At 37.7% G+C, this 19,213-nt stretch overlaps 1 protein-coding gene across 2 annotated transcripts in view; it reads left to right on the top strand.

Annotated features, from left to right (window-relative positions):
• Positions 1–12,234, top strand: part of UHRF2 (ubiquitin like with PHD and ring finger domains 2) — a 71,176-nt gene extending 58,942 nt beyond the window's left edge. For both annotated transcript variants that reach the window (XM_043486553.1, XM_043486554.1), the window contains 6 exons: positions 2,280–2,442; positions 3,123–3,263; positions 5,053–5,146; positions 5,480–5,637; positions 10,115–10,213; positions 11,213–12,234. In XM_043486553.1, the coding sequence (XP_043342488.1) occupies positions 2,280–2,442; positions 3,123–3,263; positions 5,053–5,146; positions 5,480–5,637; positions 10,115–10,213; positions 11,213–11,359 (802 nt within the window). In that variant the 3' untranslated portion in view covers positions 11,360–12,234. The remainder of the gene's footprint in view (positions 1–2,279; positions 2,443–3,122; positions 3,264–5,052; positions 5,147–5,479; positions 5,638–10,114; positions 10,214–11,212) is intronic.
• The last annotated feature ends 6,979 nt before the right edge of the window (positions 12,235–19,213 follow it).

Here is a 19,213-nt window from a genome sequence, read left to right on the forward strand (position 1 = left end):
TATTTTGATGTGTATTGTCAGTGTATCTTGAATTTGCAAAAGGGCTTTTTTTAATAATAAGGTTATTTGACTTAAATGAAACTTCCTTTGTAACTACCTGCACTTGTAATGTACATGAGATTTTCTTTTCAAGCTTGGAAGAATCTAATAAGTATACCCTGTTTATCTTGTGTTACAATCTCAGAAAATAATTGATAGACAGTAAAAATGTCTATATTAATAAGGAAGGTAGTGAAAATGAAATAGTAACTCAGAACAATTCAGGATTAACTTATCACAGAGATGCTAACATTTCTTCAGTTAATTTATACACTAAGCTGTGCTTATGCCTTGTGATTGTAAAGACCTCTTAGGCAAAGATACCTATGTGTCTTAACTATAAACATGAAAAGTGAAGTAAAAGACCCTTAGCTTTAACCCATAGTATATTCTTTCCTGGAGGGTATATGGTCTAATTCCTTTTTGCTTCTCTACTGAGAGGTAGTTTGATACCTGCTCCTTGCTTTTAAGAAGTTTGTTGCTATTTCTTCTCAGCTCTTCCTCTTTATGAAACTGAAAAGGGCAGCAGGTAACCTGACCATCCTCTATCTGGACGATTAGGGGCAACCGATTGAGCTGTGGACAGAGTAATGGAAAGCCTTTTGTTTTGCCTAGTTTCATCCTCTTGGACTCTTTACACAGACATGAACAGACTACACACTTACATGAAACTGGAAGTGAGTTAATAATGCCAGTTAGTGGTGGCATTCATTATGACGGAAGGTACCTGTGGCACCAAAGCATTCTACTCATTAATAGGAAGATAGTACATATCTCTATCTCAGTTCTTTTAGGGGATGAAGTATGTGTATCTCAGTAGATATTCCATAAATAATACCAACGCTGGAGTTGATGGCTACAGTTTCTTCTACCTGACAGAGTTTTAATGCATTTCCCATTTGAGATTGTAACCAAAAAAAAAAAAAAAACTTGATGAGCTTTAATGACACCTAAAAAAATTTTTTTAACAAAACACTTAAGTTCATTTACTTTAACTATGATAGAGATTATAATTAGTCATTTAGTCTTAAAATTTTTTTTTTGAGCCTGCATAAAAAGAACTATACCCTGGAAAAAAGTATTTTGTTCATATCTGATTTTACCAGATTTCAGGGGAGGGTGTCTGTATATATTTTTTTAACCTTAAGTGTTCTCAGTGGATTCTTTACACTTAAGTTAGAATACACGTGTCTTACAGAAGGAATCCTCAACCTCACGGATCTCATGCCTGATGATCTGAAGGTGGAGCTGATGTGATAATAATAGAAATAAAGTGTGCAATAAATGGAATGTGCTTGAATCATCCTGAAACTATCCTCCCCCAACCCCATTCCATGGGAAAATTGTGTCCCATGAAATGGGTCTCTAGTGCCAAAGAGGTTGGCTACCACTATCTTAGAGAAAAAATACTAACTTTAAATAGTTCTAGTTTGTCTTTTGAAGGGCAGGACTATATTTCCCCAAGAAAGATCTTCTAACATCTAATAACCTTACTGATTAGTTACTACTAGATGAGTACATACTAAGGAAGGTTCAGCTAAATCAAGTGCCGCTTCCAGCTCAGTGTTCCTCCTCGTTCATGTGTCATCAGTAAAATGTAGTGATCTTGAGCAGCCAAAAATCTTTATTGTCATGATTGAGCACAGGTATTTGAATGCTTCAGTTTTATTTAAACTTATCTTTTTACTGGAAATCTTTAAAGGATATCTTCATATTAAATTTGTTCTTTATTATCTTCCAAACTTTAAGGAATCTCTGTCTAGAATATGGAAAGTAGACCAAGAAAGGTCATTTGTACCTTGCAGACAAATTTATTTTTCTGGATTTCTTTCTACATTATTCCAACAGTTTACCTTATTCCCTTATCAAAAATAATGATTACAGCAGTCAACTTGCTTTAGTTTTCCAACTTTCTCCCTCCCCTCAACAACGTTATTTAAAGAAAATTCCATGTATTTCTAGTTGTTTTCTATTATACGTGGCACAGATGTTATTACTTTCAGAAGAACCCTACAGGCTATCTGAGAACCAATCCCCTGGCTTGGGGGTGACATCAGAAAACTGATTTGTCTTCTCTGCTGGTGGGGGAAAGCATAATCCTATTATCTGGAATAATATGGAAAGAATCATAGAATCTTAACCATCAGGTAAGGCATAATTCACCTTTTAAGTTAGCTAATGATGTGATTATATACTTGAAGAAAGATTACTTGGTATAAAGACTTTGTTTTATTTTTTAGGGCATTGGCCCTAAACTGTGATGCTCCATTGGATGATAAAATTGGAGCAGAGTCTCGGAATTGGAGAGCTGGTAAGCCAGTCAGAGTGATACGCAGTTTTAAAGGGAGGAAGATCAGCAAATATGCTCCTGAAGAAGGCAACAGATATGATGGCATTTATAAGGTGCTCTATCTGGCATGACATCTTGCTAGTCATTCTTCCTGGGCTTTCAAGACAGGGTTGCCACAGGGAACCGCTCTACTGTGGGTGGGCTAAAGGAAACAATAGACCTTCTTAGTTGGTCTTTCTCCTTTTTCTAGAAATAAAACATGCACAAAACGAGCTCTTAATTTTGATACTTGTCTTTTAAGACTTACCTGAAGTCCCTAAAGGCAGAGTTATATTTGGGGTTAAGCTTTTTATAAGTGATACACTCTTATGATAAAACTGTTCAAATAATTTGGCCGTTGTAAATATTGGATTCTTATATCGTCCAGAATGATTCTAACTGTAATAGATTTTTCAAAGTAGAGCACATTATAATTTTAAAATAGGGTGCATTCTTTGTTTTAAAAATGAAGGTATCTACTGCCACCATTTTAATCTACTATGTAAAATTATATTGATGAGCATAATCTTGCTACAACTTGAAATTTATAGCAGTCTGCCCTTATGGGAATTATCATAATTAGGAAATAAAGTCAAAACAATATTTTAGTGCATACTTTTTACTTAATATTCCAGCAAAGCCAGTATCTTTCAAAGTTGCATTTAGTTCTGCCAAGTTTACTTAAAACACTAACATGACATTATGAATAAGTCTAAACTGTACATCTCAAACTAGCTGAAATATTATGATTTAGGTGGTGAAATACTGGCCAGAGATTTCATCAAGCCATGGATTCTTGGTTTGGCGCTATCTTTTAAGGAGAGATGATGTTGAGCCTGCTCCGTGGACCTCAGAAGGAATAGAACGGTCAAGGAGACTATGTCTACGTTTACAGGTTAGATTACGTTTGTCTAGGCTACATGTATATTCATTAAAACGTATGCCTGTGTACTATCTGTGTGCCTTAACACTGGATATAACCCACAGCAGTTGGTCAGTGGACTGTAAGGGGTGAGGAATGAGATCACACAAGTATAGGAAAGGAAAAGAAGTAAAAAAGCAGCCTCCTAGGTATCAGACTGCCCTAAGACCAAGAATTGTGCTTGGGGAAAACTGGGCTTGACAATGAAAAGGAAAATACATTTGACCCTTGAACACCACAGGCTTGACCTACCTGGGTCCACTTACACACAGATTTTTTTCAGTAGCAAATATTGTAGTACATTTCTGCTGTTGGTTAAATCCCCAGATGCAGAGGGCCAACCATGAGGTACACAGGAATTTTTGACTTCTGTACAATTGGCCCAACCCTAACTTCCTGCATTGTTTAAGGGTCAACTGTATTTCCAATTCACTCTGGACTTTAAGCATGAGGGAAAGGGATACCTGAAATTGAGGTATAGGAGGCTTGAGAAGGGAAGTTTTATCCTAGAGGGCACAGGGGGTGTGTCTCTGGTAGGGGAAGGGGGGAGGTGGCTTATAAGAGTGGTCTGCTTTCTACCCTTCTCACTTTTCCTCACCCCTTTTCTCTCTTCCCCCTCCAAGCTGCTTCCTTGTCCTGTCACCACCTTTAGTGCTTTGCCTTTTTTTTTCTCTTTGCCCATGCTCAGCTGTTAACCCATGTAAGACTTTGTTAGTTTTGTGTGCATAATGGATGGTATGGCTACATTCCCCCTCCACTACCTATACACCCTAGACTCTGTCCCTGACACTGACTTCAGAGCATGGTTTGAGTTTATCCTCCATCATTGCCCATCACTGTGCTTCTCGTAAAGACTACCAGCTTTGTCATTTCCCCTGGCTCTGCCCACACTGCATGTGTAGGGGCTGAACTATGGGCAAGTGTCTGACCACCCAGGCAGGTGAGTGTGTCTCTTCTAGTGCAAGTCTGTTTTTTTGTTGTGTTTTTTTCTTTTTAAACTCATGGAATTGTTTAAATGAGATCCGTCAGCTGCTAAAATAACTGGCAAAATCATTCCTTTTATAACTAAATATTTTTAAAACCTATTGTTAAATCCATTTTCAGAAGATTTTTTTTCAGGTCTACTGTTCAGCAGAGCAGTATTCTAGATAGGTTAACTGTGAAACAGTTGAACAGAAAGAAGCATGTAAGCCAGTCAGCTATGATAAGTTAATATCATTGAGATTTGTAACATTTTGAGCTTTAAATATGAGTGTTATCACAAAGCATGTCCAAAAAAGTGTATAGCCAATAAAACACAAGGGTAATTGGGTAGAATTTATTCCTTAAAGTCTTACCTTTTAGTTGATAAAGAGTTTGGTAATGTAGTGGCTTTAGGTCTTCTAAAAGCTCTCCTGCCTCACCCTATCTGCCTGTTAATTTTAGGAGACAGAAACTTACCTTTCTATCTAATTCTACATTTTTCCTCAAACTTTTTAAGCCCCCTAGTCACAACTTGTAAACTGTTCTTTTCTCTTTTCAGTCTGAAACTAAAATCATGACGTTATAAAATGGAATATCTTAACAGTCAAAACTATATAGTCTTACACTGAATTGGGGGATTTTTAATAATCTTTTGTCCTTTGAATTCTGTTTCTTTCGATGTCTGTGCCATTTATATAAATCCTTTTAACTTAGGGAAAGTATAGATCCCTCCCCATTTTTCTTTAACCTCTCTTCTCTATGAAGGTTAAATCTACATTGCACTTTTTCCCCTCATCAGTATCCAGTAGGTTACCCTTCTGATAAGGAAGGGAAGAAGACTAAAGGACAGTCAAAGAAGGCCAGAGGAACCTCAAAAAGGCCATCTGCAGATGGTAGGTAATGATCTAAGGACTTAAATACAAATAACTTAGTTTTTTATAAAGGGAAATACTAAGAGTAAGTTGAAAACTCATAAGAAATGAAAAGAAAAAGGGTTTGTGTGTGTGTGTGTGTGTGTGTATGGTGGGGGTGGAGTGGGGTGGAGTGGGGTGGGATATTTGTGTATTTGAAAAATGTCAGAGCCTAAACTGCAAAGTATCCTAAACTATGGGAAAGTTAGATGCTGCTTTATGCTTGTTATCTTCATGCTAAGCATAATTGGTGCCAATTAACTCTTCTGCTTAGAACCACTTGTAGTCTGCTGATATATTTTTAAATAAATCTAGATGATTGTCCAAGTGCCTCCAAAGTCCTCAAACCATCAGATTCAGCAGAAGCAGTTGAGGCTTTCCAACTAACACCTCAACAGCAACATCTAATCAGAGAAGATCATCAAAACCAGAAGCTATGGGATGAAGTTCTTGCATCTCTTGTGGAAGGACCAGTATGTAAAGATTTTTTAAAAGAGTTTCTAATATTAACAAATGATGAGAAATAATTTCCCTATGAATTATCATTTTCACAAGGCAGTTAAAACTTGATCATTTTATCCAGGCTTCTCACTCAGTGCTCCTTTCAGAAATGCGGCAACACTAAAATGCTTTTAAGTTGATTTTAGGCCTCTTAGATGTTGGTTTTTTGACCATTTTGTGCTTAAACTGTGTGAGGTACTGTTCATAGGTAGAACTTTCAGTTGTGGAACACATTCAGTTTAATCTAAAACGCATCAGGAAAGTTTTTTTCAAAGTTACCTAATAGAATAAGTCTTAAGCAGTTCAGCACAATTTTCAGTGCTCATATGTTCAGCCTAGGAGTAAGATAAAAAGCAGCATTTAAGTATTTCCTATGTTTTTGATTTTTTTGTTTTCTTTGATAATCATAACATTTTAAAGTGAAAAGGAATTTCAAGTTTAACTGATGTTTGGGTTTTGTGTTAAGCTGTATTTTGCAATGAATTTTTATTATCAAATCCCAGAAGGTAAAGGTTCCAAATGTAAATTGTCTCTTCATTCTTGGCTCACTGCTTTTGTCTGTCAGTTTGCTTATAAATTTGATTCTTCAACTTTCTTAGTTATTAGCCCTTTGTCAGGTGTAGTACATTACTCTTCTGTTTCCTTTCCTTCAAAGTATGTGATGTGCGGGTGTTGTGGGTGAACTCTAGTAACCTCTCTTGAAATTCCATTTGATCACGTTTTAGTAGTTTCTTCCTGCCTATGTTTTCTTCATTTTCTGAGGGCATTGGCCAGAACTTCTGTGTGTTTGAAACAGGGTTAATGCATATCTTATATGTGCCTTTTATGTGGATTTAGAGGAAACTCTCATATTTTTTGTGTTGCTTTTATTTATGGAAAAATCTTCCTGGTAACTATTTTTAGACTAAGGAATAAATCAGTTCAGTTCAGTTTCATCGCTCAGTCGTGTCCGACTTTTTGCGACCCCATGAACTACAGCACTCCAGGCCTCCCTGTCCATCACCAACCCCCAGAACCTACCCAAACTCATGTCCATTGAGTCGGTGATGCCATCAACCATCTCATCCTCTGTCATCCCCTTCTCTTCCTGCCCTCAATCTTTCCCAGCATCAGGGTCTTTTCAGATGAGTCTGCTCTTCATATCAGATGGCCAAGGTATTGGAATTTCAGCTTCAACATCAGTCCTTCCAGTGAACACCCAGGACCGATCTCCTTTAGGATGGACTGGTTGGATCTCCTTGCAGTCCAAGGGACTCTCAAGAGTCTTCTCCAACACCACAGTTCAAAAGCATCAATTCTTCAGTGCTCAGCTTTCTTTACAGTCCAACTCTCACATCCATACATGACCACTGGAAAAACCATAGCCTTGACTAGACGGACCTATGTTGGCAAAGTAATGTCTCTGCTTTTTAATATGCTGTCTAGGTTGGTCATAACTTTTCTTCCAAGGAATAAGCATCTTTTAATTTCATGGCTGCAGTCACCATCTGCAGTGATTTTGGAGCGCCCCCAAAAATAAAGTCAGCCACTGTTTCCACTGTTTCCCCATCTATTTGCCATGAATTGATGGGACCGGATGCCATGATCTTAGTTTTCTGAATGTTGAGTTTTAAGCCAACTTTTTCACTCTCCTCTTTCACTTTCATCAAGAGATTCTTTAGTTCTTCTTCACTTTCTGCCATAAGGGTGGTGTCATCTGTATATCTGAAGTTTTTGATATTTCTCCCGGCAATCTTGGTTCCAGCTTGTGCTTCTTCCAGCCCAGCATTTCTCATGATGTACTCTGCATATAAGTTAAATAAGCAGGGTGACAATATACAGCCCTGATGTACTCCTTTTCCTATTTGGAACCAGTCTGTTGTTCCATGCCCAGTTCTAACTGTTGCTTCCTGACCTGCATATATATTTAGGTTTCTCAAGAGGCAGGTCAGGTTGTCTGGTTCTCCCATCTCTTTCAGAATTTTCCATAGTTTATTGTGACCCACACAGTCAAATGCTTTGGCATAGTCAATAAAACAGAAATGGATGTCTTTCTGGAACTCTCTTGCTTTTTCGATGATCCAGTGGATGTTGGCAATTTGATCTCTGGTTCCTCTGCCTTTTCTAAAACCAGCTTGAACATCTGGAAGTTCACGGTTTGGAATGAATGGGGTTTATGAAATACCCTTAGGATTGATATTGGAGAGTTTTTTTCTTTGTTTATTTCATCTATAAATGTAATATTTTGCATTGTCCTTGGGTAGAATGAGACTTACATGTTTGGAGGACAGAGAAAAGTGAGTTAGCTCTGAGAAGTGTTAACTTGCTTTTTAGCCTAGAGACTCAGGCATATAGAGTCTTGACTCTGGTACATAAGAGTCATTTTCACTTAGAGCAAGTAAGAAACAACAAGCAGTTGTTGATTATGGTCTAATTTTCTGGTTGGAGAGGATACACCTGGGTTAGTGATAACTCAGGTGAGTCCCAGCTGGGAATGGGCAGAAGACAAAGTAGCAGATACAGGTGAAGGATAATGACCTCTGGGTGCACACAAAAGTTCTGTTTTGCACATTTGTTGTCTGGGTGGAACATATGTATTAGGCCTCAATCTGAGGCTTTTGATATATCCTGTTTATCAATTTAAAAAAATAATCAAAGTTGTCAAATCCTGCAAGACTTCACAGATATGTGCAAATCAAGTATGCTTTTCAATCTCTGCCTTCAGAGTAACTTTTATGTGAGTCACCACTTGACAGTTCTCAAACAATAAAAACCCTGCCCTCTGGTGGCAGGACCGTACATACCTAGGTCAGGTGACTGTAACCTTGCTGCTAGTGGTTGCCCTGCATAGGCTTCATGCCCATTCTTTTCAGATAAACCAAGAACAACAAATCAGATTTTAGCCAGATGTGACTTTTAAATAAGTGCATATGTTACATATGTATGTTTATATCCAAACACCTTCCCAAGGCCTTACCAGATCTGACATCCCTACCAACCTCTGCATTCCCCTCTTGCCACTCTTTCCCTCCAAGCTGCTTCAGCCACAGTGGCATTTGTGCTATTTAAACACACTGAACCTGTTCCTGTTCCTGGACCATCACACACACACCGTCTCTCTGACTGGCATTCTCCTCTCTGTTTCTTCATGAAGCTCATTCCTTCATCTCCTGTAAGTCTCTACAAAGTACTACACGCCCCAAAGAGGGCTTCCCTAGCTATCTTTTCTAAAATAGATCCTCCTTACTCTGTTGCTTTAATTTGCATTGTTTCCTCAGTTATGACTATCTGAAATTGAAGTCTTAAAAATCTGCTCTCCTAAAGTAATATAAAGTTCTATGAGAACAGAGACTTGGTCTTTTCATTACTCTTTGTAGATGAGTACCTAGCACGTTGTAGGAACTCAGAATGTTGATACTACATATGCTTATATTACACTATGAAGGTACTGGGGAAATAAAGTCGTTTGACAGAGAGGGGGACTTGGTATTAAAGTTTTTTCCACATCTCCCTGGAACTGGTATATTCTTCTAGTGTGTTGGATAATACTTTATTGATAATTCACTTGACCTTTATAATTCAGGTTTATAAATAAGTTAGTATCAAGATATAAATATGAAATGTAATCTTTTTTTTTTGTTTTTACCTGAAATTCTTGTAGATTCTACTTTTTCTACTAATGGAAAGAACAAATATAAAATACACTCCCCTACTACCAAAAAATAACTGAGTGGAGGATTATCTTGGTGACTATTCAAAAAACTACTTTTCCTTCTAGGTTAAACAGCTTGGGTAAAATAGAACCCAGTAATGGCTTTTGAAGATTATAGAGTACTCATTTGATCATGTTTGCTTCAGAAAGCTTGACCTTCTATAATTTAGTCCCAGTTTGAGTAAATGTTAGCATTAGAAAAATAGGGGATTTTAGGATTTGGGCAAAATATCACAGAAAATTATCCTAGGAATATAAATACATTGATTCTTTGGGGTTTTCTGTGCTAGAGTATTATCGCCAAGTAGTTTCATCTTTTTCAGCATAAAAAATAAGTATTGAAGGTTTATAAGAGAGAAGGGTGAATAGATATTTTAGAATATATATAGATATATTAGAATACCATGGAGCTTTTTGAAAATAGATCTGTATGTAATGACCTTGAAACAAGTTGTTCATGATTTTTTCAAGTGAAAAATAGTAATCTCTGAAATATAAGGTTGTCTTTGCAAAGTCATATCTTGACTTTGCAACTGAATCCTAAGATTTAAAACTAATATGTTTATCTTATGGATGAGATTTCTGCAGTTTCCTATTACACATTTGCTTGTAGTTACAACCACTACTTGATTTTTTTTTCCTTGATAGAAAGCATATATACTAAACGCGGTTAACACTTTTCCCCCCAATTATTTGGAATTCTATTAATATATTATGAAATGCTAACCTTTTTTTCTTCCGCTTGGGTACCATTTTAGAATTTTCTGAAAAAATTGGAACAATCTTTTATGTGTGTATGCTGCCAGGAGCTAGTTTACCAGCCTGTGACAACAGATTGCCTCCACAACGTCTGTAAAGTAAGTAGAATTCTTTCTCATTTTCCCATATTAGGCGAGGAGGCACACTAACCTCCAAACCTGTTTTTAGCTCATGATAAAGCAGTTTTTTTCATGAAGCAGAATAGATAAGGAACCTTGCTGGATAGGAAGCATTTAATTTCATCTCGGTGGTGAAAGCATATTTTAATTCTACAGCAATTCAAATCTATATAGTCTCCATATTCTATCACATCTGAAATTATTGAAGATGAGTAGAAATGGAAAAGAAAGTAAGGTGTTGCTGGTGTCTTCTATTACAACTTATGTATGTCTCATATATTATAGTGCAAACTGAAATAATTCTATGTACTTAACAGAATCTAGAACAAATTATGTCTGGCAGCATGCTCAGAGGAGTTGTGTATTGTCTTATCAGTGTGGTATAAAAGGAATTTGAATTTCAGTCAAACCAAGGTTGGAATCTTGTTCAACTGCTTGGTGTTTTTATGTCCTGACCTAACTTCTGAGGTTTAGTTTCTTTTGTAAAATGGAAACAGACTTTCCACATAAGTGTTTGTATCTGACCTTCAGTCAGTTAAATAGTATTTTTTTGGAAAACACATTATATAAAATAGATAATGTAGTTTTAAGGAGGGAATTCCTGAGTTTTTTTTTTTTTTTTCTTTAGTGCCCCATCAGGAAAGATAAGGATTAAAATCCAACTAGGTGAGGCTAGTGGGAACCATGCAGAATTCTAACACTCATTTCACTGAATGAGGAAATTTATATAAAAATTGTCATTTGCCTGAAGTCTCACAGCATGTATTAGAGGTGGAACTGAAGCCTTGTCTGTAAGTTCATTTTCATACTGCAGGTTCAGGCCTTGCCAGTTGTTCATCTTTTATGTTTCTCTTGTTTCCAAACAGTAAGTTTCTAGTTCTATTCAAAAGCCTAAATTGTTGAGTATTTTCTATATGCTTTACCCTCAGATGAAATCAGATGTGTTTACTTTTCATTTTGTTTTTGGTTTTGCCTTAGGATTGCTTGCAGCGCTCCTTTAAGGCTCAGGTGTTCTCCTGTCCTGCTTGCCGGCATGATCTTGGCCAGAATTACATCATGATTCCCAATGCTGTTCTGCAGACTCTACTTGACCTTTTCTTCCCTGGCTACAGCAAAGGACGATGATCTATCCACTACTGTGTTGCTCCCCGTGGCTTTTTGGACAATAAGGAATCTAAAATGGTTGGGGGTGGTTGGGAGGGGTGGAAGCAATGGTGGACCATATCTCACGTTCTGAAGCAGCTAATCCTCTTTCCTACATAGCCATCATCTTGTGTGTGTAGTAAGAGGCCCATTTCTCAACTGTCTTTTAAATATCAAAAGGTAGTTCTTGTCAGTTAACAACTAGTTTTAATGAGTAAGAAGACAAAGCCTCAGCTCTAGTTGATATCCAAGTTATGATTTATTTTGCAACTACCTCAGGACAGAAAAGATTTATGGGGATTTTTTAAATCATTGAGAAATTAGTTAAATGAAATTTTAGCTACACACTGCCTCCCAAATATTAGTTGTGCCTGGTTCATGTAATTTGATTTTAGAAAAGGAAGTGACACTTGAGATTGTTGGAATGAACGCAGCTTCTGTAGTGTGCATAATACATTTTTAATGTCTTCTTCCATTACAGTGTGTGTTTTGCAAGAACAGGTTCATTTTTTAGCCCATTTTGTGAGCTCCATTGTGCTTTTTTCTGGTGTTTTATGCAAGTTGACTACTAATGAAAACAATATGAATGCATTGTTGCTGCATTAGTGTAATGTGGTGTGGTTTTGCACTTAAAAGAGGTATTCAGATGATCTAGTTGTAAATTTCATGAAAAGCCTCTTCTGTACTAGTCAAACTGCTTTTAGTGAGTCTCACCAGTGGTTTTACATCTGCAGAGCACTGAGGACTGGGCTGAGTTTTTGAGAGGATTGAAATTGCTTCATATTGTGATCCTAAATTTTATATTCACTATATTCCCTAAAGTATACCTTAATAAATATTTTATGATCAGAAAAAAATAGCTCATCTTGCTTCACTTTTTTACATTTGTCTGGCTTATATTTGTAGGTATCTTTAAGAATCAGTCACTTCCAGAGTATTTCAGTGTGTGTTTTTACTGAAACAGACATTATGCACAATTTTTCACTCTTGATTTTTGGTATTGAGAACTAGTATGAAATCTTAAGTACTAAAGGACAGATTTCACCTTGAATTTGATCTTTTTTTTTTCCCCAATTATTTTTATTAGTTGGAGGCTAATTACTTTACAATATTGTAGTGGTTTTTGCCGTACATTGACATGAATCAGCCATGGATTTACATGTGTTCCTCATCCTGAACCCCCCTCCCACCTCCTTCCCCGTCCCATCCCTCTGGGTCATGATCTTTTTTTTTTTAACTAAATGGGGGGGAATTTTCAAATTAAGAACCTAGTGACTATTTTATCTATAACAACTCAGTCTTATGTTCAGTTTTAGCATAATTAGTGCTACTTGTTTCACAGATATGAGAATATTCTAAAACAGTTCTAGTTTCTGAAACTAAATTTTCACAAAAGTTTTAATATTATTAAATCAGTTTTCCTACCCTTGAATACAGAGTCATAAATATAGCCGGTATTTATTGAATATTTGCTTTGCATTTGTTCCTTTTCATGTGTACTCACTTAATCCTATTGACAGTCCTAATAGGCAGAACTTCTTATCCCCTTCTTATGGATGAATATTAAAGGCACAGAAAGGTTAAGAAACTGGCCAAAGTTCATTGGGACAGGGGAGTGACAGAGCTGTGCTATACACAGGCCATCTGAGTCTAAACCTGGCGATCTACTTTTGGGCTACATAGGCTCACGCTTGAATATAAGCCAAACTGGTTTCAGAACTTTTTCTGCATTCAGTTAAGCTCAAACACGGTGATTGGAGCTACTGTCAGTGAGGGCTAGTTTTAAACATTGGAGTCATTTTTATTTTGAATAAATTAGGTTGAAAATGAATCATTAAATTGCATCATCTGGTGTTGGTCATATTGATGCATGAAGAGTGGGGAATACCTTCCAGTTTCAACTACTTGATCTGGTTTTACTACTTTTATTAGGAAAATAAAGGATTCCCACATTTATGGTATCTATTTATTTAACTTTGCTATAGAATGATAGACTGCATAAAAAGATGATTACAGTTTAACATGTTCAGAAGTGTCAAGAATGTCTCAAAGCTAAACAATTTTATGTTGCTCAAGCTTTTTTTTGAAGACTTCAAGTTTTTTTTAACATAAAGTATAGGAAGTTTAAAAAATTTAATGGTAATTATATCCTCAAATCTAGTAAGTATTTGTTCAGATTTCTCTTGTCTCAAATATCATGCATGGATATTTAAGTTTGTTTGAATCAGGACCCAAATAGACTTTAAATTGTTATTTAGTATCTTTAATTTGTGTTTAAATTGTGCTATCTTAGTATCTTTAATTTGTGTTTATCTCCTGAATCTTTTTTTTTCTTTGCCTTTTACAGTTTGCATTTTGAAATGTCAAAAGCCTTTCAAACAGAATAGATTTTGCCAGTAGTAACCATGTGGTACAGTTAACCTATTTCTCTCTATTTTCTATAAGTTAGTAGTTAGAATTCAAGAGTGACCAGATTTAGACTTAAAAGTGTGGCTGGGTAGGCAGCAAGACTTCTTCATAAGTGTTGTAGTTGTCCATCAGGAAGGTGGAACATAATATTTGGTTGTCTCTTAGGCTTAAGTTTGAATAATGAGATTTTTAGTGGATTCCGTTACATTTAGTAAGTTACAGCGACTGCTAAGCCACGTTCTTAGGGGCAAGAGTTCAGGAATTTTCTCTTTTCTAATTAGAGTAGGCAGAGCCTCTAGTTTTAGAACTTACTTCAGTGACCAGAATGACTGTGGTGACCACCAGCTATACTTTCCACCAGCTGTTTCCGGCTCAACTGCATATGTTAGGATTATATGTCCCAGCCTCCTCGTGGTTGGCTAGGACTATGTGACCAGTTAGTTGGACATAAGTGCTGTGTCACTTCTGGACAGACCATTTAATTGCCCTCCAGAGCTTTTTCTCCCTTCCATGGAGGCAAGTAGCATTCAGATAAATGTTTTGTATCAAAGTGGGGTCCCCAGCCAACTTGTGATATACATGCAACACAAGTGTGAAGTACAGTTTAAGAGCCTAAGGTTTTTGAGTTTCTAACACGTGACCCAGCCTTTGCTGACTAATACCATTCTTAAACTCCTCAGGTAACCAGAAGATAGGAGATTGAATTTAACTGATCTTTTTAATATTTTTGAACTACAACTTCTACTGTTTTTAAACTAAATTCCTAAATATCCAAATTAGTTGATAAAGCTATTGATAAATTGGTTGGTAGTGTGGTAGGCCAACCTCTAAGATGGTCCCCAGTGATCTCTACCTCCTGGGCTTCATGCCCTTTGTAATCTCCCCTCTGTGAGTGTGGGCTGGAATGCTTTCATCTTGTTCATGTAAGGTAATGAACAAAGGGATGTTACTTCCAAAGATAGGTACTGTGGCTTCCTCTTGGGCACCCTCTCTTGCTCATTCTGGGAGAAGCCAGCTGGCGTGTTTTAAACTACCTTACAGAGAGGCTTATGTGGCCAGAAACGGATGTCTCCAACCAACAGCCAGCAAGGAGGTGAGCGTGGAAATGGCTTCTCCTCCACTCGAGGCTTGAGCCTCTATGACTCAAGTATATGCTTGATAAATATGCTGTTTTTCACATTGTTCATCCCCTGTTGGTAATTATTTTTCTCTACCCTCTTTCAAGATTTATCTCTGTCTTAAATTTTCAGAAATTCAATTATGATCTGACTGAGCTTGGGTTTCTTTAGGTTTATCTTGTTTGAGGTTCTTTCAGCTTCTTGAATCTAGATTTTATCTTCTGTCAGATCTGGAAACTTTCCAGCCATTATTTCTTCAAGTGTGATTTCAGTCTGGAACTTTTTTTTCCTCTCCTTTAGAACTTTAATGACATGAATGTTGGTTTTGTTATTGTCCCACAAGTCTCTGCGATTCTGTTTGTTTTTATTCACTTTATAGTTTCTAATTGTTCAAATGAGGTAATTCTTAATGATCTCTTGGTCCACTGATGACTTCCTCTGTCATCTGCATGCTACAGTTGAACCCATTTGGTAAGCTTTTTTAATTTTTTAGTTCCAAACTTCCTGCTTGGGTCTTCCATATATCTCTTACTCAAGTTTATGTGATGAGTAACTTTGCATTGGATCCTACACATTTTGAGTATTATGCAAATCTTGTATTTAAATCTTCTATTTTATAAGGCCAACTGTTCAGGTTCAATGGGGTTCAGCCCCACTATTGTGGCTTAGTGTCAATTTTCAAGGCCTTTGCAGTGGTATTCTGGTCCTCCTCAACTTGGATGCTACCTGAAGCCAGTTGAAACCTGGGCAGCAGTCCACTCATAGTTCATTTTGCCATGTTGATTATGGTCACTTTCTTGTGTGGTATGGTTGAGGGTGTGCCCAGGACTTCATTAACACATTTAAAGGAACCCTTTCTCTAGCTTCTTTGTCTCTGTAATCCTCCCTCAGTCTCTATAGTTAGGATGGCTGAGATGCTGCCTTTTTGAGGCTGGTCATTCAGTACAGGGCAAGGAAGGTCCACAGGGCTCCTCCTATAGTCTTGCCCACATCCAGTGACTGGGGAATGTGTGTTCACTTGGAGTGGGGCGGGTATAATCAAATTAATAATTTCATACATTTCACCCTTTTCCCACCCTTTGGTTGATAAGAGCAGGCTTTTACTGTTCTTCATCTGCACCCACTGACGTTTTCAGGTTTTAGATGTTTCTTGCACCCAAGTCAAAGGAAAGTAAAAACGTCGCATAAGAAAACACCCAGGAAACTTCCAGGTCATTCCTCAAGTTCCAAAGTGACTACCCAGGTGACCACCTTTTCCCTACCATTCAGGATCTTTAGATAGCTTTATATAATTCATCCATGGTTTTTAGTTATATTTAGCAGCAGGAATAAGGTGAAATATATATACTCCATCTTGTATGGTACTCAGAGTCTACCAACTTCAGTTCAGTCGCTCAATCCTGTCCGACTCTTTGCAGCCTCATTGACTATAGCACGCCAGGCTTCCCTGTCCATCACCAACTCTCAGAGCTTACTCAAACTCATGTCCATTGAGTTGGTGATGCCATCCAACCATCTCATCCTCTGTTGTCCCCTTCTACTCCTGCCTTCATTCAATCCCAGCATCAGGGTCTTCTCCAGTGAGTCAGTTCTTCACATCAGTTGGCCAAAGTATTGAAGTTTCAGCTTCAGCATCAATCCTTCCAATGAACATTCAGGACTGGTTTCCTTTAGGATGGACTGGTTGGATGTCCTTGCAGTCCAACGGACTCTCAAGAGTCTTCTCCAGCACCACAGTTCAAAAGAATCAATTCTTCCACTTTCAGCGTTCCTTGTAGTCCAACTCTCACATCCATACATGGCCACTGGAAAAACCAAAGCTTTGACTAGACGGACCTTTGTTGATAAAGTAATGTCTCTGCTTTTTAGTATGCTGTCTAGGTTGGTCATAACTTTTCTTCCAAGGAATAAGCATCTTTTAATTTCATGGCTGCAATCACCATCTGCAGTGATTTTGGAGCCCAAGAAATAAAGTCTGTTACTCTTTCCACTGTTTCGCCATCTCTTTGCCATGAAATGATGGGACCAGATGCCATGATCTTAGTTTTCTGAATGTTGAGTTTTAAGCCAACTATTTCACTCTCCTCTTTCACTTTCATCAAGAGGCTCTTTAGTTCTTCTTCACTTTCTGCCATAAGGGTGGTATCACCTGCATATCTGAGGTTATTGATATTTCTCCCAGAAATCTTGATTCCAGCTGGTGCTTCATCCAGCCCAGTGTTCCTCATGATGTACTTTGTATATAACTTAAATAAGCAGGGTGACAATACACAACCTTGACATACTCCTTTCCCGATTTGGAACCAGTCTGTTTTTCTGTGTCCAATTCTGTTGCTGCTTGACCTGTATACATATTTCTCAGGAGACAGGTCAGGTGGTCTGGTATTCCCATCTCTTTCAGGATTTTCCAGTTTGTTGTGATCCACACAGTCAAAAGCTTTAGCATAGTCAATAAAGCAGAAATGGATGTTTTCTGGAATTCTCTCACTTTTTTGATGATACAACATTGTTGGCAATTTGATCTCTGGGTCCTCTGCCTTTTCTAAATCCAGCTTAAACATCTGGAAGTTCACGGTTCACATACTGTTGAAGCCTGGCTTACGGAATTTTGGACATTACTTTGCTAGCGTGTGAGACGAGTGCAAATGTGAGGTAGTTTGAACATTCTTCGGCATTGCCCTTCTTTGGATTGAAATGAAAACTGACCTTTTCCAGTCCTGTGGCCACTGCTGAGTTTTCCAAATTTGCTGGCATATTGAGTGCAGCACTTTAACAGCATTATCTTTTAGGATTTGAAATATCTCAACTGGAATTCCATCACCTCCACTAGCTTTGTTTGCAGTGTTGCTTCCTAAGTTCCATTTGACTTTGCATTCCAGGATGTCTGGCTCTAGCTGAGGGATCACACCATTGTAATTATCTGGATCATGAAGATTTTTTTGTATAGTTCTGTGTATTCCTGCTACCTCTTCTTACTATTTTCTGCTTCTGTTAGGTCCATACCATTTCTGTCCTTTATTGTGCCCATCTTTGCTTGAAATGTTCCCTTGGTATCTCTAATTTTCTTGAAGAGATCTCTAGTCTTTCCCATTCTATTATTTTCCTCTGTTTCTTTGCATTCATCACTGAGGAAGGCTTTCTTATCTTTCCTTGCTATTCTTTGGAACTCTGCATTCAAATGAGTGTACCTTTCCTTTTCTCCTTTGTCTTTCGCTTCTCTTCTTTTCACAGCTATTTGAAAGGCCGCCTCAGACAAACATTTTGCCTTTTTGCATTTCTTTTTCTTAGGGATGGTCTTGATCCCTGCCTCTTGTACAGTGTCACAAACCTCCATCCATAGTTCTTCAGGCAGTAGTCTATCAGATCTAATCCCTTGAATTTGTCACTTCCACTGTATAATCATTAGGGATTTGATTTAGGTCATACCTGAAAGGTCTAGTGGTTTTCCCTACTTTCTTCAATTTAACTCTGAATTTGGCAATAAGGAGTTCATGATCGGAGCCACAGTCAGCTCCCAGTCTTGTTTTTGCTGACTGAACGCAGCTTCTCCATCTTTGGCTACAAAGAATATAATCAGTCTGATTTCGGTATTGACCATCTGGTGATGTCCATGTGTAGAGTCTTCTCTTGTGTTGTTGGAAGAAGGTGTTTGCTATGACCAGTGCATTCTCTTGGCAAAACTCCATTAGCCTTTGCCCTGCTTCATTCTGTACTCCAAGGCCAAATTTGCCTGATACTCCAGGTGTTTCTTGACTTCCTACTTCTGCATTCCAGTCCCCTATAATGAAAAGGACATCTTTTTTGGGTGTTAGTTTTAGAAGTCTTGTAGGTCATCATAGAACCGTTCAACTTCAGCTTCTTCAGCGTTACTGGTTGGGGCATAGACTTGGATTACCGTGATATTGAATGGTTTGCCTTGGAAACAAACAGACCGCTCTGCAATTTTTGAGATTGCATCCAAGTACTGCATTTGGGACTCTTTTGTTGACTAGGATGACTACTCCATTTCTTCAAGGGGTTTTTGCCCACAGTAGTAGATACAGTGATCTTCTGAGTTAAATTCACCCATTCCAGTCAATTTTAGTTCGCTGATTCCTAAAATGTCAATGTTCACTCTTGTCATCTCCTGTTTGACCACTTCCAATTTGCCTTGATTCATGAACCTAACATTCCAGGTTCCTATGCAATATTGCTCTTTACAGAATCAAACTTTACTTCCATCACGAGTCCATCCACAACTGGGTGTTGTTTTTGCTTTGGCTCCATCTCTTTATTCTTTCTGGAGTTATTTTCTCCACTGATCTCCAGA

Source organism: Cervus canadensis, chromosome 14, assembly GCF_019320065.1.
Source record: "Cervus canadensis isolate Bull #8, Minnesota chromosome 14, ASM1932006v1, whole genome shotgun sequence".
Classification (NCBI taxonomy): Eukaryota; Metazoa; Chordata; class Mammalia; order Artiodactyla; family Cervidae; genus Cervus; species Cervus canadensis.